This window comes from Alligator sinensis, unplaced genomic scaffold, assembly GCF_000455745.1.
Source record: "Alligator sinensis unplaced genomic scaffold, ASM45574v1 scaffold489_1, whole genome shotgun sequence".
NCBI lineage: Eukaryota > Metazoa > Chordata > Crocodylia > Alligatoridae > Alligator > Alligator sinensis.
In genome coordinates, this window is record NW_005841901.1 from 4,038,045 (window position 1) to 4,059,635 (window position 21,591).

At 41.0% G+C, this 21,591-nt stretch overlaps 1 protein-coding gene across 2 annotated transcripts in view; it reads left to right on the forward strand.

The window, feature by feature from the left end:
• Positions 1-21,591, forward strand: part of TTC27 (tetratricopeptide repeat domain 27) — a 240,464-nt gene that overhangs the window by 66,917 nt on the left and 151,956 nt on the right. For both annotated transcript variants that reach the window (XM_025197636.1, XM_025197635.1), the window contains exon 9: positions 13,350-13,416. In XM_025197636.1, coding sequence (XP_025053421.1) covers positions 13,350-13,416 — 67 coding nt within the window. The remainder of the gene's footprint in view (positions 1-13,349; positions 13,417-21,591) is intronic.

The window sequence follows — 21,591 nt, forward strand, 5'->3', positions numbered from 1 at the left end:
GAGAGGCTAGAAGCTAAACAGACCTCCGTTGCCTGCATAAGAAAGGTGCGTTGGGTCCGCAAAGGTCCACATTGCTTGGAGATCTTCACACAGCGCGAAGTCTCCTCCTCCTGGCGAGTTCTGTATCTCTCCAGGTTTCCTCTCTCTCCGACTTGGGCGGAAACTACCCAAGCCTTTTGTACGGCTGGCAAGCCAATAGCTAGCCACCAGGTATGCCTACATTTAGCACCGGCCAATAATGTGGCATGAATCTAAATACAAATGGCGGGAACTCCTTTGCACCGTGCATCACTATGATGCAAAAGAAATGCACCATGCAAAGAAGGCTACAAACGGCGGGAAATACTCTTTTGCACGTGGGTTCTCCTATTGCAGCAGAAAACTCTACTGTGCAAAAAAGCTGCAATTTGGCGGGAACATAATTTAGCGGTGCCGAAGCACACAAAAACAAAAAACCACAACTTTGGGTTGTGACAGTGGGGAGCAAAATTAAGGAGGAGTGTGTCAGAAAGGGAGAAGTGTCATGGGGGAACAGACACTGGGGGCTGCGGGGGAGGAGTGGCGGAGTGTGCAGAGGCAGCAGGCAGGACAGGTGGCAGCTTCATCTCCAGCCCCAGCCCTTAGTTGGGGCTACAGCAGCTGACTGCCCTCCCCGCTCTCCCCTTTCCCTGCTGCTGCCTCATGCTTCATTGTAAGGTGAGGGGCTTCCCCCCCATGTTAAATGGGGTAAAAGCCTTGTCTTTTAATCAAGTAAATATGGTAATCAGTATGTTAAAGTAAACTGAGATGAGAACCTCCGCATGAAATGACCTCTGGTGGTATATTTTCATTTAGTCTTCTTCATGCACAGTTCTCCCTGGGCAGAGAGGATGAAAGCAAGCCATGTGACATATGTTAGTCATGACACTTGTACAGTATTGGAACCTATCTTGAACTGAATATTTCATTGCTAAGCTGAATAAACTTGATGTCTTTATCTTGATTAATAGCAGGAACTTAAGCTACTGCCTATGAAAGAGCAGTCCTTTAAGTTAAATAAGCTTCCTTGTGTTTCATAGAATCTGTAAATACACTTATCCAGGTCTAGTACTTGAATCTAGGTACTTTGAGTTTTGGCATCAGCATAGTTTAGTTAGTTAAGGGGTGATGCTTCCGAGGAAGGGCTAAGGGCATATCATCACATGAAAGCTTAATATTAATTGCCAAGCATTAATGCAGAGTTTAGTCTTGTTCTGTTCTTGAAAATCAAGTACAGTGACACTCAAAGCTCTAAAAAGCAGGCAATGAAGAGTTAAAGTATGCATTAACAAAGCCTTAACTCTGCCTTACTATGTGATGTCCCAGTGTATGCACCTATGTATACAAACACATATGCGCAGCCTTGCAGTCTGTTTTAATCAGCAGAATGTACCATTCAAAAATAGGGCACATAACAGATGTAGCACAGTCTGGCTTCCTATGGTAAAGGCAAAACATACTATGCTAAATATAAGCTCTCTACACCTGTTCTGCACTCAAGCACTGAGCCTGCTTCACTAAACCCATCCCACATGTTGCTAAACCTTACAAGCTCTTCAGGCCTGTTTTAAAAACCCTTTCACAGTCATGAATCCACGTCACATAATATATTCATTACCCATCATTAGAGCCACAGACTGCTTATGTTGTACCTCATTGCTCATAATTCCCCATGCACTGTTGTTGACAACGTACAGAACTTGACAGTAAAGTGAAGTACCGTATTTACCCCAACCCAAGACGGCTTCAAATTTAAGATGACTGCCCAATAATTAGGTTTCATATATGGAAGATTATAAATTTGTTACAATTTTCCACGTATAGAATCTTATTATTGGGGGGTCATCTTAAATTTGTCCTTGCCCCCAACTGCAGCAAGGTAAGCAACAGCAGGGGGGCATGCAGAACAGAAACCAGCCATGGTGGGGGTGGAGGGTGGGAGGCAGCTTGCCCCTTGCCTCCCCACCTGCCCCCATACCACTTGCCTCACCCCCAGTGGTTGCCCTTAGGCACTTGTCCCCCTGGTGCCTGCCTTCCCTCCACAACTCCTATACCCTGTGACCCACCTGTACTCAAATCCAAGGTGAGTATTCTTTTTCCCCATGTTGAATGGGGAAAAACACATAAAAATATAAGAATTGTCACAGGTCTGGACCATAGGGTTATCTTACGTAGTATCCTGTGTCACACAGTGGCAGAGTGTAGATACTGAAAGTGAGATTGAACAGGATTTTTCCGCTGTTACTCTCCAACTTGTAGCCTCTACCACTTAGGGTCTAAGAAGTTCCCCAACTCCCATGCTCAAGACCGACTGTTGCACCTTTCGTCCAAGAATTAGTCCAATCCCTTTTGAATCTGGCTAAGCTGTCAGTTTCCACAACATCTTGTGGCACTGAGTTCCACACCTTGATTATATGCTCCATACGTTGTGAAAAATAACTTAACTTCTGGTAGATATTTTATAACTAATGCTTTTAGTTTTAAACTTACTACCTACTAGTTTAATTTTGTGACCCCTAGTTTTTGAGAGCTAGTAAATAAGTTTCCATTTACTTTCTCTTCATCTTCACCATGTAATATTTTATAAATCCTATTCATTTCCCCTCTCAAGCAACTCTTTCCTAAACTGTCCCCAGTGACTCCCAGACCTGCTTCCTGTGTGGTTACAGCTAAGCTAGGAATACCTACTACTATGACTACTAAAAGGCAATGTAGGAATACTCTACCTACCATCATAGTGGTAGGTATAGTTTGGGTTATTTTTTTGCATCATTGTACACTTATTTACATTGAATTGCACATGCCATTTACTCAACTGTGCCATTTCCATTTGCTCAACACAGATGCCATTTACTCATCTGTACCAAGTTCTTCTGTAGTTCCTTGCAGTCTGCCTTGGTCTTCACTACTTGGACAAATTTGTGGATCACAAAATTATTCAATCTTGTTAATCACCCCCTTTTCCAGATCACTTATGAATATGTTAAACAGCACTTGTCCCAGTAGAGATCTCTGGGGGACCCCTCTGCTTACTTTTTTCCATCCCCAAAACTGACCACTCTGTTTTCTATTTTTAAGCCAATTTCTAATCCATGAGTGGACCTTCCCTGTAATCCTATGACTACCTTCCTTTATTAAGAGCTTTGAGTGGGCACCTTGTCAAAAGCTTTTTGGAAGTCCAGATATACTGTCAACTGGATCACCTTGATCCACCCACTTATTGACACCCTGAAAGAACTTTAGTAGGTTGGTAAGCATGATTTCCCTTTGACAAAACCATGGTTATTCCTCCTCAGCAAATCATGTCCGTTCATGTGCTGAACAATTCTTGTTTTTATTATTGTTTCTACCAGTTTTCCAAGAACAGAAATTAGACTCACCAGGTTTTACTTATCTGGGTCTCCTCTAGAACCTTTTTAAATATTGGACTCACATTGGCAAGCCTCCAGTCCTCTGTTTTTGGTCATAGGTTGTATACTACAGTTAGGAGTTCCAGTCTGAGCTTCTTCAGGACCCTAGGGTGAATATCATCAGGTCCTGGTTATTCACTACTAGTTTATCAATTTCCTCTATGACCTCATCTATTGAAACCTCAGTTTGGGTTAGCTCCACTGATTTGCCCCTAGAGAGGAGTGAATCTGGTGAAGGAATCTCCCTAACATCTTCCACAGTGAAGACAGATGCAAAAGATGTGTTTAGTTTCTCGCCGATGGCCCTGTCATACTTTAGCACCTCTTTTACACCATGATCATCCAAAGGCCCGACTGACGGGCAAGTCTTCAGCTTCTAATGTACTTAAAGAAATGTTAAATTTTACCTTTTATGTCTCTAGCAAGTTCCGCCTCTAATTTTTTTGTAGCTTGTCTTATTATGGTTTTACATTGGATTTTCCAGAGCTTGTTCTCTTTATGTTCCTCATTAGGATTTGTTTTCCATTTTTTGAAAGAAGCCTCTGCAACTCTGCCATTAAACCATCTTGGCTTTCTTTTGGTCCGCTTGCTTTTTCTTTTTCTATTTTTTTGGTATGCATTTGCTCTGTGCCTCCAATATGGTGTTCATAAGTCATTGCCATGATGCTTGCAAGTTCCTCACTTCCTTAGGGGCCTGTTTTAACTTCTGTTTAACTATCTTCCTCATTTTGATAGTCTCCCTTTTTAAAGTTAAAGGCAACTGTGGTAGATTTTCTTCTCATCTCCCCTCCTGCATGGATGTCAAACCCATTTGCTTTGTAGTCACTACTGCAGAGGGACATAGTAATGTTTATTCTTTGCACCATATCCTATACGTTGTTTAAGAGTAGGCCTAGAATGGCTTTTCCTTTTGTGGGTTCCAGGACTAACTGTGCCAGAAAGCAGTCTTTTATAATGTCAAGAAATTTGGCCTCTGCATCCTGGCCTGATGTTAGATTGACCCAGTCTACTTGTGGATCATTAAAGCTGTCCATTATTACTTTGTTTTCCGCTTTCACAGCCTCCCTCAACTCCCTTAGCCGTTCTAGCTCACTGCTGCTGTCCTTGTCTGGGGGTTGAAAATATATCCCCAAGCTGTTGCAGCTAACCACCCACTATTCATTACACCTACACCCAACATGTTTAATGTAGCTCGAAGTACACCTCGACCCAATATGTTCCATGCAGATGGAGTGCTTGTAGATGATTCTACTTGATTATTGCCAGCTCTAGACAAAACAAGTTTAAATTTACACTGGTATGTACCTTTACTCTTCATTTCTTGGTTTTCAGAGGATTGAGCATCACTGAGCACAATGTACTCCAAAGGTACAGGACAGGACAGAGCAACTTTAATTCTTTGTTAACAAAGTTTTTCAGTAAACATCCAATTTGTTTTTTCCTCTGTAACAGAAAGATACATGGAAATCTCACTGCAATCAGTAGAGCTGTGCATAGCTAAGTAATGCAGGATTAGGCTCGTGGTTTGCAATAAGGTATAAAGACAATGATGGTGTGAATTAAATATTGCTTTAGGTATTGAAAAGCTTTAACCACAAGACCATAGGATTCTGTCAAAGTTACAGAAGGAGACAGGATGTGTCCTACTGTAAAAATGTGTAGCTTTGAACTGGTTAAAATGCTTAAGTGATTATCTACTATTACAAGTGTTTTCTCCCCTAATAAAATTTTAAAACTTTTTATAACCTGTTAAAAATGTTAGAATATCTCATTGCAGCTGTCTGAACAAAAATCCAAGGAACATCTCATGCAGTATATTTAAGCCAGTCTGGAATAAATGTGTTTAAGCTTCAACTAATTTATTTTTTACCTCATTATACTGCTGAAGCAGAATGAGGAGGAAGAACTCTTTGGCAGCTATCTATTTTTATCACATGTATTATGTTGCATACTTTCTCTTTGACAAGTTATTTTGTGTATTGTGTCCAACCAGTTGTCTGCACTGTCTCTAATCTTTATGTTTAATTGAAACTTATTTTAGATTTCTTGAATTAACCTTCTGGAAAAACTTCATCTGAGAGACTAGAGCATTTGCTTGGTTATAAGATTTCCATCTGTGGTGTTGTCTGCCTCAGTGGAATTACTGTCTAACAGCCTTAATGCTTAATCCGATCACCTCAGCATAGCAGTAATAAGTCAGTGAGGCAGCAGAACAAATACAAGACCCAAACAAGAGAACACTTCTCACAGAATTATATCAAGTCCCCGTCTAGCTTACTGTGTTACACAGGAGGAGCTTCAGTTGGTTGAAGCTATGGATATTTGGCAGTGCCATGAGACACTTGGTTCTTATGGCACAGTTGCTACTTCCCTTATAATTTGTAACTACATCTCTGTAGCATATGTGAATCAAGAGATTGGGACTTGTGACTGAGACTAGTGTGAATTCTCCTTCGAGAGAGGTAAAAGACAGAAGCTACTTCCATGGTCTTTTAAGAGGAAGCTCAGCACTTCACCTAATTAACTGAATCACCAGAACTCATCCTTAGGACAATTAGGAAGAGAATAACAAAGTGTTTCACCTATTCTCCAGGGAAAGGTGGGCCCCAAAACATTGACTGATTTATATCATATGACAGTAAGGGATTTGACTACTTCTGTTTCTAGGTATTTTGGGCCCAAAAGGAAGTTATGAGGGAAAGATGATTTTTAAGTCAGTCTGTCAGAATACTGACTAACTTTCTTCTACATATTTCAGATGGCTAAGAAAATTAGAGAGAATAGTCCTATAGATAACATCATATTAGACTTGAAGATCCTGGTTCTTCCTGCTATGGAAATGTTTGTATGTCCCATTTTTGATTACTCCCCATCGAAGACTACTAGATTCAGGAGCCAGTCTGTTACAGTTAGGGTATGTTCCAACTTAGTGACTTGGAACTTAAGAACACAAAATCAGTGACAAACTGGGAAATGTCTAGGGTAATACCTGAGCATCTATTTAAGTCAAAAGAGGCTATAAAAGAATTGTTACATGATCTGGAAGGAAAGACAAGACAGTAACAAAGATGGCTAAGAATGGACCTGTCCACTTATAGCATGTGACAAAGCAGGTGATTGTCTATGAAAAGTCATGTCTCCTTAAACCAGTTAGTCTTCACTGTGCCCTATCTTCTTTCTGACTTCAAACTAACATGGATAACCACCTCTGTTATCAGTCTATAGTAATATAAATGGTAATTTTAAAGGTCTTCCTATTTGTGCAAATAGCACAGTTTCAATAGGATCCTTGCAAACCCAAGACAAACATTTTTTACTGGCAGCCACACTTTTTTTATTGACATATTTTACATACTGTAAATGTAACCCTTCTGCCAGACCCTGGACAAGGGCCAGGTTCAAATCATAGCAAAAAACTTTGTTTGTCAATAAAAAGTTGGCAGATTATAAGCAAAAAAATTATTATCTTGGGCTAGCCACCCTATTTGACTGCACCAGTGATTTTACACTGTGCTGCCCTCATCCCAGGGGTCTCCTACTCACCCTTGCACTATGGGACCACCAACTGCATGCCACACTGTGCTGCTTCTACCAATCTCACTCCTCTGTCCCAGAACAAACCCCAAAGGGCCACTGTCTGTCTATCTGCCACCCAGCAGTGTTAGAGGCAGACAGGAGTCAGCACCAGCAGCAGCACATGGCTAGTGGTTGGGGAAGGAGCTACAAAGCCCTAAAAAAGAGCTTCCTTCAGGGTGCTGCATTCCCACGTGGACACCGGGTGGCGCTGCTGTGCTCTGCCTGTGCTTTAACACTGCCTCCAGCTTCTTTTCTGATCATGGAGCTTCAGCCAGCTCTCTGTTTTTATGGAGATGTTTTTGCTTCATGTTTTTACGGATGGCACATTTTTTTTAAATGGGATTTACAGAGGAGTTTTTAACCTGGTTATTTACAGAGTGTCTGTAAATTTACAGGGAGTTGGTAACCCTGAAAAACACAAAGACAGTGACCACACTTGAAAAATATTTCAAACAATTAAGTGAACAGAGGTTGAGAACCGCAAGGGCGTGGAACTCCATGATATTCAGAGAAGTAGTGCACTAGCAAGAATATGCTGTTCTTCCCTTTTAGCACTCTGGCTGGTATGTTGTAGTGGCAACAGAGGAGCATCTCATAAAAATCACATGAGCCCAATGTACCTACCTTAATTAGTAAGTGTGTGATGGATTTAGAGTGCCAGTCCCATTTCAGCCATACAGAGCCAGACGCACAGACCTACTGTAAGGAGAACTTTATTTTGGAGTGACACTTGGGAGAGGGGTCGGGGGGTTGGAGCAGCCTGTGGGCAGGAGGTGAGTGGTGTGTGTGAGGGGAGGGCAAGTTGGTACAACCGAATCAAGTGTTGGTAAGCCCCAGTGGTGATGGGATTCAGCAGCACTGGGTGATGGAGGCAGTTGTAGGGGGCGTTAACCTCCCCCCAGGTGCTGGCAGTGCTGATACCTCACACACCAGTATCTCCCATGGAGTGACTGGTGCTTGCATCCAGCACAGAAATCTTATCTGTTACACCTCTGTGGAGGGGTACTATGTATGGACTTGGCAGATGCAATCTAGATCCATCGTTCTATAAATGTGTTTTATGTGGGGGAAATGACAGCAAAGGAGGAAAAGGAGATGAACAGTTTCTCATTTTCCTCATTTCCTCTCTCATAGCTTCTTTATAACAATGAAGGATTTCTTTTTCTCCCTGTATTTTCATCACTTCCTCATCATTAGCAAGACAATGGAATTTTAAAAAAGGTTAATTTAACTTCATCTGCTGATCCTAATAGACAGTAAAGTAATTCTGCTGAAGGAGAATCACACTGTCATAAAGGAGTACACTCACAAGCCTGCATTCATTAGATTTTGTATTTTTGATAAGGAAAATACTTTTTCTTCCAGGCTCTGGAGACCGAAAAAAGTTAGGTGCAAACAATTTTGGAAGGATAGTTACTAGTTACACTATAAAAATAAAAGCCAAGAGAGAAAATCTTGCTTTTTACTTGGGCAGTGTTTAAAAGTAACAAAGATCATACTTAAATATTTATTGGCAATCTGACCTGCCTTTAAATACAGCTCATGTAAGTGTAAATTTTTAAGAACAAACAAGTTGGGAAGTGGTGCCAGACATTAAAATGATCTCACCGTGGTCAGTTTATAATAATAATGATTTTTTAAAGTTCTAAAAAAAATTGCTATGGACTAGTAATTACAGCTGTGGTAAGAGATTCCATTTGGGAAATCAACTTCCTGTCTTGCCATTCAGAACTAGTTACATAAAAGCATTAGTCATTTGAAAAATCTTTGCAAAACTTTGAAAATGCTTATAAAGTGACCAGCTTGTTGTTTCTGGCACTTTTTCATTCAGAAAATGAATGTTGCTGGTAAAGCTGCTGAGAAATAAGATGAATACTGATGCAAATACATCTGGGAAAAGTCTGACCTTGTCCCTCCTTCACTCCCCTGGTATGCCCTTATAAGTTAAAAAATAGATGAGACACTGTTACCTTCATGGTATGTACTTGCATATGCAAGCGGGTATTTATGCATCAAACTTGGGTAAGTGCAGCTAACAGTCTCTGCACACCAATGTAAATCATAAAGGTGTGTGTGCCCATCCATGAATTTCAAAAGTACTTTGAAAATTTGGCCTTTTGCTCAGCAACCTTCATTCATGCTTTCTACAGACCATTTCCACAAATACCTTCTTTGCTTCCAGTACCTCTCACTCAGCAAAATTATATGATTTAAAATGCCAGTGCATACCCTTTTACTCCTGTTAATTGATACCGGCTAATCAGTGTTCATGACTCCAAAGTGACTGTAATAGAAATTACAACCAATTGGAAATGGATGTTCCATTTTGCCATTTTGTTCTGGCATTGGAAATATATATTTAAGGGGTTTAATATAGTTTTAAATTACTCATGCAGTATAACTTTCACTGCTTATTTGGGAAGATCCTTCTTTGCTAAATAGGATGTAAGGATATCAACATAAAATTTTTGTTCATTGCACTACCTTTGACAGTTCTTTTAACTCCTTGGTGTTTAAACTGTTATAGCTTATCTTTGTTGTTGGACTATACTGCACAGATAAAGGAGTATTGAAGGTATCAGTCATAGCAACCCCATAATCATTTTGGTTGCTTTTTTCTGAATAGTCTGTAATCTAGAACATATATATGTATAACATTTTATGTACCCAGTTGACCCAAACGGTTAGCCAAAGTTCAAATCCCTGTAAATTGCCTCTGTTAAGAATGGACTTTGACAATCTGATCCTTTTTATTTAAGGGGACCTGCAAAAACTTCTTTCCCTCAATACAATAGGAAAGAAACAAAAGAGGCAGTGTTTTTTTAAAGCCAATACTTAACTCAAAAAATGCTGTTGTGGGGCTAAATCCTATTTTCCGTTTTAGGATAATAGGATCATATGAAATTAGGGCTGGAAGGGACCTTACAAGGATACGTAGTCCAGCCCCCTGCTCAAGGCAGGATCATCCTAGCCAAGTGTTTATCTAACCTGCTTTTGAAAGTTTCCAAGGATGGAGATTCCACAGTTTCTCTAAGTATCCTGTTCCAGTGCTTGACCACTCTCATAGTCAGAAAGTTCCTTCTAATCTCCTACATTTCCCTTGCTTTGGCTTAAGGCCATTGCTCTTAGTCCTGTTCCCTGTGACCACAGAGAAAAGCCCATCTTCATCCTTTCTATAATCACCCTTTAGGTATTAGAAGGTTGTTATCAAATCCCCCCCTCAGTCTTATCTTCTCCAGACTAAGTAGCCCGAGTTCTTTCAGTCTTTCCTTACAAGTGTAGTTTCCTAGGCTCCTAATTGTTTTTGTTACTCTGCACTGGACTCTTTCCAAATTATCTATGTTCTTCTTGAAGTGTGGAGCCCAAAACTGAACACAGTACACCAGATGAGGCCTCATCAGTGCTGAATAGAGCAGAAGAACCACTCCCTTGATTTGCAAGTGATACTCCTGTTAATACAACCCAGGATGCGGTTGGCTTTAAAAAAAATTTTTTTTTTTTTTGCAACAAGAGCACTCTGTTGGCTCATATCCAGCTTATCGTTTATTATACCCTCAAGTCCTTCTCTGCAGTACTGTAGCCAAGCCAGTCATTCCTCAGTTTATATTTGTGCACGTGGTTATTCTGTCCCAAGTCCAGAACTTTACACTTGTGCTTGTTGAATAACATCTCATTGATAGCAGACCATTTTTTCAGTCTATCCAGGTCATTCTAGATCCTAGCCTTGCCCTCCAGAATGTCTGCATTTCCAATTTTACACCTAAATGGCACATTTACCACCGTGTAACTGTATTTTTTTTTTGTTGCATTTCGATTCAGTTTGTGGTTTTATTCCTCCCTGTGGCAAAACAGAATCGCCTTAAATGCTTAGTTGCTGGAAGTTATGAGGAAGAGGAATAATAGCAAAGGCAACTCCAGCCTTTTGGCCTAAGCCCTTGTCTTGAAGTTGATCTATAGGGCAGGCACAAGGGTGAGATATATGAGGCCTTAAGGAAAAGAACAAACAAGGAAGGTGTGTGGCTCAGTGAAATGGATTCTGTCCTGGACGGGAGGGAGCTTTTGCTCTCAGTGAGACAAAAACTTTCTCGGTGCTATTTATCCTTTTTATTCCATGAATATTTTATATACAGTACAGAGGGCCAGCTTCAAAAAAGGGGTAGAGAGGGTTCTGGTATTGTTAGCCCATGTTCTGATGACTAGAATGCTTTTCTAGAAAAATAAGAGATGCAGTTTCAAACACCCTAGGTGCGGAGGGGAGTGGTGCAGAACCTGGCTTTCCAGCTTTCTGGGCCAGCATGCTCAGTAGGCTTATGTGGGCAAAGCTGAATCAGAAATTTTACATACGTGCCACATGCCATTCAAGGGGGTAAAGCAAGTAGGATTTAGCTTCAGGCTTTTCTTAGGGTCACAATTCCAGTGTTTGCTCCAGTTTTTAGCTTCTCAGAGGTGAAAACCTTCATAAAATAGTAGCCGGTGACCCCTTCTGTCTTGCATTTCTCCATATTTTGGGCAATGATGTGTGCCTGCATTTTGGTGTAGAAGTAGCTATAGTTCCAGCTACCTGGTTATACAAAAGACTTTAGCAGATTTTGAAATGAAGCACTGTGCTTCTACCTGACAGTATCAGTACAGTTTAACCAAACCTACAAATACTTAAGCAGTTATTTAAAATATACACATTTACTCTGCCACAGTATTTGGAAGTGTTTTGATTTCTAGTTGTGAGGTTGGTGTAATTTTATATACTATACTGTGCAGTTTATGGCAGTGGTGTGTAAACTTTTGGCCCCATGGGACAAATGACAGGTATGGGGCTAGTCTGCAGGCTGGCTCAGACCCTGCACCCCAGGATCAGGCCTGCACACCTAGAACCAGACCGCGCTGTCCCCACCTGGTTCTGGGACTGAACACTGCTTCAGCCTGGTTCTGCGTGCCCTGTTAGCCCATGTTTGGCTGGGATGATACAGTTGGAGATGGTCTTGCTTTGATCAGGGGTTTGGACTAGATGACCTCCTGAGGTCCCTTTCAGCCCTAATTTTCTGTGATTCTATGATTCTGTGACCAGGGCCCTAGATCCCTGCACCACTTCTGCCTCATCCTGCATGTGGGGATCAGGCACAAAGGCCCCATACAACCTCTATCCAGCCCCATGTGCCAGGATCAGAGCCGCAGGACCCTGTGTCACTTCCACCAGGTTCCATGTGCTGGGACTGGGGTGTTGGGATCTTGCACCGCCTCTGTTCCTGAATGGGGGGATCATGCTCTGGGGGCCCGTACCGCCTCTACTTGGCTTGTAGCAACTGTTGCACCGGATCTAGCATGCAGGGCCATGGGCTGGATTATAAGGCACCAGGGACCTGATCTAGCTCACGGGCCAGGGGTTGAGCACCGTGGTTTACAGTGGGCATTTACCCAAATCAAAGATGACTCTGAATTTAAGACAATCTCACAATAATTAGATTTTTTATTTGGAAAATATATACATTTCTTATAATTTACCATATATAGAATATAATAATTAGACAGTTGTCTCTAAATTATTCTCCCCAACTGCTGCAGTGAGGAAAGCAGGGGCAAGGGAGGGAGGCGGGGGGTGGGGGGGTAGGCAGTGAGAGGCAGGCTGGCATAGGCTGTGGAGGCGGGGTGTTCAAGCAGCTTGCCCCCTGTACTTTGCTTCCTCATACCTCTGCCCCCAGCCACCTATTCCTTCCCCCTGCAGCTCTTTATTATATTAGAATTTACACCTCTAATAAGCTTGTGCTAGATAAGATTGATAAAGACATGTCAGGTTGTTCACAGGGTGTGGGAGTCAACTAAATATTTTAGTTCCTTTGAAATCAGCCTTCTTTTCTGGCCATCTTGGTCTTCCTTTGGGTATTGCTACTTTCTTTGTCTTCCCTTGACACTTATTAAGTCCTTTCCTTAGTTTTGTTTTGTTTTTGCTTTTGTTTTTTAAATATCCACAAACCGCATGTTTCTGAAGGTAGAAAAGAACAAATAAAGGTTGATAAAATAATTCTCTGCCCTCTAGGTTTCCCTTTGAGGAAGAAAAAAATCTTAATGATTAATAGCCAGCTCTAAAGGCTTAGGGTCTTGCAGGTAATGTTTTCTGAATACCACCTTGGCTGGCCACCATATCAATAAATCCCCAAAACAGATTCCCTCCCTCGCCCCCAAACAACTGTAAACTATGACAGAAGCCCAGATCCTTGGTCAGGCATACATAATGACATTTTTTCTAAGAGAAATGTATTACTTTTTTCCAGACTTGAGGTATGCTTTATGTATAATAAAGTTCCATAGATTTCATTTTAATTCTGTTTGTACTGAATTCTTATCTTATAGCATAGACTTCCAAAAGAACAATCCAATGCACAAACTAACCGAAGAGGAACTGTTGGCTTTTACATCAGTAAGTAACTCATGTCCTTTTTACTGTATACATCTTCTCTTGTCTACTCTCCAAGTGAAGTACTAGGCTGTGACCCATCCATCATTTTAATAGTGAAAGTGTTTATGAATACAGTCTACTTGGTGTCAGTCAGTTGCTTCCCTAATTATAAAAACACTTAGGATCTCTTGCTCCCATTCTTTCATTCTCAAGAAAGTAAACCAATGCTGAAATTCAGCCTTTATTTTCCTTATCAGCACTGCAGATGATGTTGACACTAAAACTACTCATCTCAGTTGAACTTAAAACCACTTAATGCAAAGATTTCTGAGTTTAGATGTAGGTTCCTATTAGAAGTTGAAATGTAGCTCCAGTGGATGGAGTCTGCTTATGACAAACTCTCCATGATGATCTGCTGTTGAGAGTGCTTCCCTTCCTAGTGATTACCTGATTGCTAAGAGATTTTTATAAATGGAGAAGATAAGTGCAGTTAGAAACAACATTTTGATCCCTTTGAAACCTTACACACAGCATGTTAGGTCCTTTCCTTTGACAGTTCAGCTCAGCAGAAAAGCAAATGAAAATAAAATGAACACTGTTACTGGGAAACAGTTTTCTTTTACATAAACTGTTTATTGCTTAAAATGATCTTTTTGGCATTTTTCACGTAAGACTTCAAACTAGGACACACGAGGCACAATCAGAGCATGACTCTAGATCAGGGGCTGGCAAAATATGGCCACATCTTTCCCACCAGATGTTTTCATCTGGCCCATGGGTGCCCACCAATTAATTGTACCCCACCCAGCCCACGTGCTTCTCTTCCACCCTCATGTGCAGGAGGGCCCTTGCTGCATTGCTTGCTTTGGGCAGCAGGTAGGGAAGCTGCAGTTGGGTGGGAGCATGGAGCATGGGGCTGGTGGGAGCTTCGGTGGGCAGGGTGTAGGTGTGGCGTGGGTGGAGGTTGTGGGGACCTCCCTTCACACTCCCCATGGCGCACAGCCCCCACCACCACCAGCAGCAACAGCAGGTGGCGGGCCCTCAGAGTGATCATGGTCTGCGCAAGCACAGCTTCTCGGCAGTGCACGGCTCCAGCCAGTTCCAGAAGTTGCACATAGCAGCAAGGAGTGGAGCCAGGCAGGGCCACCTCTATCGCGCAGGGCTTACATGCAGCTCCCAAGACTTGTATGCCACAGGGAATAAGCCCCCTGCAATGGAGCTGGCTGCCTTCCCCACTCCCTGCTGCCACATACAGTTCCTAGGACTCCACTGGGAAGCAGGAAGCGGAGCTCTCCACCACTTCTGGTGAAGTCCCAGAAGCTGCATGTGGCAGCAGGGAGCAGGAAAGGTAGCCAGCTCCATCACGCAGGGCTTCCCCCCAGTAGCGTGCAAGTCCCAGGAGCTGCATTTGAGCTCCACACAACAGAGGCAGGCCAGTCTGACTCTGCTCCTTGCAGCCATGTGCAGCTTCTGGAACTGGCTGGAGCTGCAGTCCGCTAGGCACAGGTGCCTGCACAAACCATGAACACTCCAAGGGCCCATTGCCAGTTGCTGCTTCTGCCAGCAGCGGGGGCTGTGCACCATGGAGGGGGACTTTGGGGGGGGGGTCCCCACACTCCTCCACCCTCCCTCAAACCCCACATACCCACACGCTGCCTACACCCCGCCCATATGCACACCCCCCACATACCCTGCACACCCCCCACAGCTATACTCCCTCATAAACCCCATACACATATATACACACATCCCAACCACACCCCACACACTGCCCTACACACCCGTAACACACAATGTATAAGAGGAATACTTTATTTTTGAGTTATGCAATCACCTCTATATGTACTACACACATAACTTAGCACAAAAATATTTTTTGAAAAAGAATTAAAATACATTATAGTAGAAAACTATGAAACTATGTTTGACTTTTAGTATATGTGATTTGATTTTTTTTCCCGTTCCAAGACGGCACCTCCCCGCAAAAGGAGTACTTCCATGTGCAAGGGGAGGGACTTCCAGTGGCAAAAGTCAGGGCTTAGGGGGCAGAAATTCTGGTCCCACTATGGCGACCAGAGGGCAGGGCTACCATTCCAGCCCTCAACAGCTCACCAAAACTCATCAAGAGGGCCTCCAGCTGAAATAACTGCCCACCCCTGCTCTAGATGCTAAGCTTCCAAGTCTCTTCGGCCCCTGTGGAAGAAAAGGACTGAAATTTGTAATAAGGCTCTGTTCCTGAAACTCCCTATCGGTCTCTGGCTAGTGGTTGTCCAATGAAGCTTAATGCCCACTTTGCAGGAATAAGGAACTTTCTCTTTTTCCTTCTCCAAATAGTCTTGCCTACTGCTAAGATGCAACAGGGATGAGGGCATAACTGGTCTAACTTTCGCTTGACCTCTTTTTTGCCTTCCTCCCTAAATATTTTAGGAGTTTTTTCTGCCCCTTGTACCTGATTTAGCAGCAGCATGAAACTCACTTTATCCTTGATTTGTTTCGCTGTGGCCAATCACAAACTACAGGAGAAACACTAGTTGTCTGTAGATTCAGGAAGACTATGCTACCTTATTATATTCATCTATATAAGTTAACTAGCGTATTTCATTCTAAAGTCATTTGTTTTTTATAGTGACAGATTTTTTTCTGTACAAATTTATTAAGCTCACATGCTTATTATAGAAAACTTGGATTTGTCGTATTCTTAGAGAAATCTTGAAACAAAAAGGCCTGATTTGTAAGAGCTTTGAGCTATTGGATTGCAGCTATTGTTTCATTAGAATGAAAAACAGTAAATACATAGTTTTGTTATGTAATATTGTCAGAGCTTTACAATTAGAAAAGAAAAAATGAAGTGAAGAAACATCCTGATTTTGTTTGGATAAATTGCCTATGCTGATTTTTATAAGAGTTTGATCTATTGTCATACAGTGAAATACTGAAACAATGGCAGCATCTTTTGTTAAAGGTTAATTCCAAACACACGTGATGCTAGACCCCACAATTCTGATGAATATTCTGCAATCTATCATTTCAGTGAAAGGATTAAGAAAAAGTGAGAGAAAGCAGACTTCCAATAAAGTTATTCATTTTAAGATTGGCCATTTATGAATGATGCTATTGAAAGGCAGTATAATTACACTGAACCTCTAATCTGTTTTTGGTTTCTTTCTCCCCTGCATTACTAATTTAAGCAGGAACAAACAGCAGCTTTTCACCCTTCCAAAACCAGTGCTAATGCTTTTAATTTCCCCCCCTGCAACAAGGGAGTAGGATCACAGTGCTAGTTTTCTCTATTTCTTTAGTCTGGGGCGGGGGAGAAGGGGGAGGGACAATGGAATTATAATGGTGTAGGAACCTGTACATTTATGCTGGCTTAAATTTACTGTGCAGTAAGTGGGAATAGGCTGTCATCTACACATGTAAGCATTAAAGTGCGTTAACACTGTGTGTGGTCTGACTTGGGACTAAAGTTAGTCCCAAGTCAGTCCACACAGAAGTGATACTGTGCAGTAAGTAATTGGGAGTAAATTTGATACCTGCGTGATGGAGGTGTCAAATTTACACTTAAGTTGGCGTAAGTTGCCATATTTATGGCACACCATGGGCATACACATGTTGATGTGCACCCTTACTGCGCAGTAATTTCGGTTACTGCGCAGTAAATGCGTAAGTGTAGATGCTCCCCATGAGCGGTAGCTGGTTGAAGGTTAAAGGTAGTTCTGTAACTAACTTTCTGTTACAGATATACGTTTGATGTTAGTGGATTCATCTTGATGTAGTATTTGTCTTTGTTGCATTAATGTCAGCATTTAGATGTTTTGCTCCAATGCTTTCTCTCTGAGGATCTTAAAGCATTCAAGCAAGTCTTACAGACTTGCCAGGATTTTTACATGTGGATGAACAGAGCGAGTAATTTGCTGAAGGTCATAGCAATTCAGGTGTGGCATTTAGGCTGCATTTTTCTGTTTGACTGACTTAGATCCATATAACAAAACAATATGCCTAAGGTCTCAGAAGCATTTTTGAAGAAATTGTATGAATCACTTCAAAATAACTATGTTGATTTTCATAGGCTGCTGCTTCCATATAGTAATGGATCACTTATATTATTCCTCTTAATGAGCCTAGTGATATACGGGTGTTAGAATTTAAGTTTTGTGAGAAAGGAAGAAATAAAGAAAGGTGTGGAAGCTTGAAGTAAGGGAATAAGGAAAGTGAAGAAAGGAAGACGGAAAAAGGCTTTGCAAAATAAAGGGAGAATGCAGAATAAAAATATCTGAAATGTAAATTTAGGAGATGGAGAAATGCCAAGTTGGCTAAGTAAGCTGAAGAAAACTAATCAGAAGAGGAGAGAATTCATTAATTGTAGAGAAAAATGCTTGAAGGGCTTAAAATAATAATTAAAACTTAGAATATATGCCAGAATGAAAGGAGACAAATGCACCAAGATATACTACTAAGAAACAGAAGTGTAAAAAATGGAAAAAGAACAGAGAAGGCAGAGATCATGTAAGTCTAAATCATTTTGTTATAAAAAGTTAGACATTGCTAACATTTATGTATTACTCAATGCATTCTGTTGAAATTTTTGAGTCTTCCTTATCTGTTTTAAGGTCTCCCTTCCTTTGGCAAATTCCCTCGGCTTTTCATGTCTTCATTCTTCCATTCTTTATGCTCCCTGGTGTTTCCTGCATAATTTAATGATGGATTGAATGGAGCAGAAACCCCTCCACATTGTGTTTAAATAATAAATAATTTAAATAATCATATGGAGTGCTGACAGATGGGGTGGTGGGGGAAACAGCACTTTACCAGAAGAGGATTCGCATCAGTTTGACCCGGCTCGCCCAGCATCTGTATAGCTTACGCACTTCAGTGGGGCTTTTTGGTACTTTTATCTAATAGCTGATTCAATCTAATAGCTAATTGAATTTTCATAGCTGATTGAATCGGCTATTAGATAAAAGCACCAAGACACCCCACTGAAGCATATGAGCTATACAGATGCTGGGGAGTCAGGTCATACTGATGTGATTCCTCTTTTGAGCATGTGCTGCGCTTGGCACAGGCACACTGAGTTGAAAATAAAGTGCTGTTTTGTTTTGTTTTTTTTCCACATCTGTAAACAGCCTTAATGTTAAATCCAGTCTCCTTTAACTTGTAACAACAAAAAGTGTTGACATGGATGATCGCATGTGCAAGACACTGTACTTCTAAAATGGCAGGGTTTTTGGTTGAACTTTACTTTTTAAGTTCCTCTTAAGATTTTAAATATTTCAGCCTTTCTTAAGTGTTACATCAGGAAAGTATATGACAAGATGGCATGCGTGCTGTGTAGTCAAAGCAAACAGAGTTGTTGTCTTTTATGTGGCATTGCTAAAAAAATCATACTAATTCATGTTGGGTGGAGGAGTACAGGTCTGTGTTTGGAGGAATTCTTCATAAAGGGAAGAAAATAGAATAGGATTATCCTGCCATCTACTGGCTTACTATTTGAAAATCATGTTTTGTATTTTTTTTTTTTTTTTTACCTGTTGGGCTTCCTTATCAACATTTACAGTAAATATTTATTCCAGTGAACCCAGAGTACTTTTGTCTGAATATACACTTTTTTGGAATATGGTACCTCCTTTCTGAAGATGCTACAACTTTTATTGTCTTGAAAATCAAAGTTGAGGCAGATAGCCTGCTTAGCTTAATGCCATCAGGTGTATGTACACGATATACACCATTTTTCCATTTTTATTCTGTGCAACAAGAAAGGAAGATTACAGTACCCAACTAGAAGAAAATTTCTCCAATGGTGCAGAAGTCAGTATAAACCCAGAGTGGTGCTGTAAGTAGGCAAGAATATTTCTGAACAGTATTGTACCAGGTTTGTGTAAATACTATAGAATGGATAATAAGCTTTAAAAATAATGTCTTTTCAACTACTAGATTAGGACCACTTAGTTAACTACCCCTGATGAGGGAATCCAAACCTTGCTTTCATCTTATCTTTTGACATAGATAATTCATGACTTGCATTTGTATCATTCTATAACCATGCAAAATTATTTGTGGCTTGTAGTCACAGAGTCCTAAATCTTGCCTGAAAGCTAATGGCACAGATGAGACCTTAGTTTACATGCATTACTTGATATCATTAAAAGCTCCCTCCTTGGTTATACATTAACTTGAAATTATATAAAGTCATTGAAAGATTTTGTGGAAGAATTCTAGATTGTAACTCTGACTGTTTCTGCAATCTAAATAAACAGAATTACAGTTACAAAATTACAATTGTTGAATGAGAGGAAGAGTTGGTGGATAAGGAGTTCCCAGGGTACCCATTAAGGAGAACTTAAATTTATGACATTGTATATGCTTATTTTCACATCAAGTTATTTTTCTGTAAAAAATGCTAGATAATTCAAAGCACATTCTTGAGTTGATAAACAATTCAATAAATTGGGGCAAAAGATCCATATAATAATGCTGCCCTCAGTAGTTCATGTAGCATGTATTAAAACTGCTGTGCGTGTATGTGTGAGCAGGCATCTTCTCAGCCTACATGTGGATTCTTAAATCTGCAGGCTGGTTAGATGGTTGTCATACATTCACCTGAAATCTGCTGAAAATTATCTTCCCTGAAGCAAGGAAGGCTTTTTACAATTACCTTAGGAAACCCCCAATATTGTAAAGCATTTTAATAAGGCAGTGCTTCCTTGATCACTTTAAAGTGGAAGAAGTACCCATTAGTTATAATTCCCTTCTTGTGGCAGTAGTTAATTAGCAACTCCTAGTGGGACTGAGTCCATCAGTAGTCACTACATTTCATTGCAGGCTTTGACCCCTAGTTGGAAAAGTGTTGAGTTAAAACATAGTTAAAAGCAAGTTAGTACAAGACAAGAGAGAGGGTTAGTAGAATATGGCCATATAAATGGCCAGATTTTGCTAGGTGCGGGCATCTCTTGGAAGGCACAGCATGGCTTGAACTCCCATTTAAAAGTCCATGTAAGTTGAAGATGCTCAGCCAAGGCAATCTCGGTTTGGCTTTTTAGGGTTTTCTGTACAAACCTGGCCATTCCACACCTTGAATAGTGTGCCCGGTTTTGGTTTTGGTCCCTACGCCTCAGAAATGATGTAGAAGAACTAGAGAAAGTAGAAAGAAGGACAACAAGGATGATTAGTGGTGTGGAGGGTCTTCCATGCTGAGGAGCAACTAAAGAGGCTACACCTGGTCAGTTTGTAAAAGAGATGTTTGAGAGGGGACATGATAAGGGTTTATAAAATACTAAACGGCGAAGACAAAGTAAATAGGAAGTTATTATTTACTGTCTCATAATATAAGAACTAGGGGTCATAAAATGTAACTAGTAAGTAGTAATAATCAAGGAGCTTTTAGCATCAACAGTAGCACTCTAGGAGTGCCATAAGAAGGAGGATGAAGAGGAAGATAGAGACAAATTATACAATAGAAGCTGTTTCTTTGTATGCACCCCTTTTATTGAACTTGTTCAGACCCTACTTTCATTTCCAGAAATGATGGGGACAAGAAAAGTGGTGGAAAGGTATGCGGCGGGGGGGCGTATGTGACATCCCCTGACTCTGGATGTGGTCAGGTATACCTCTGAGATGCACTCCTGGGGTGATCTCACACCTTCAAGAGTGTTCCTTATCCTCAAGGCCCTTCTGCCACCTGTTGCTTGTCTCCTGAGGAGAGACTGAGATGTTCTAAAAGTCACCTCCCTGACCAGTGGCGCTTCAGCTTTACCCATCTCACCCATATCTTGCCAACTTGTTGCAGATTTTGCCAGCTAGAAGAATCACAGCCTTGTCTGGTCATGTGCTCAGAAATGATAGATCCCCCTTTCCTTGGAAGAGGACTGCCTGTGTGGCCAAAGAATTTGAAATCAGTTATCATTGAAAGTAGTAAGTTATAAAAGATAACAAAAAGAGTTATTATAAAAACAGAATCAAACATAAGAAATCAGTAACCATATATTGAGAAAGACAGAGAGATAATAATAAACAAAATAAATAAATAAACCACGGCAGTAGTTTGATCTTAACCTGCATCTTAAACCTAAGAAAGCAGCTCCTACTCAGCTCAACATGTTAGAAAATATGTCCTGCTTTTGACCTTCATATCAGGGCCTCCTGCACATTTTCCTGTCAGCCTGTTTCACTCAGCCCATTGGCGGAGGGCCTGTCTTT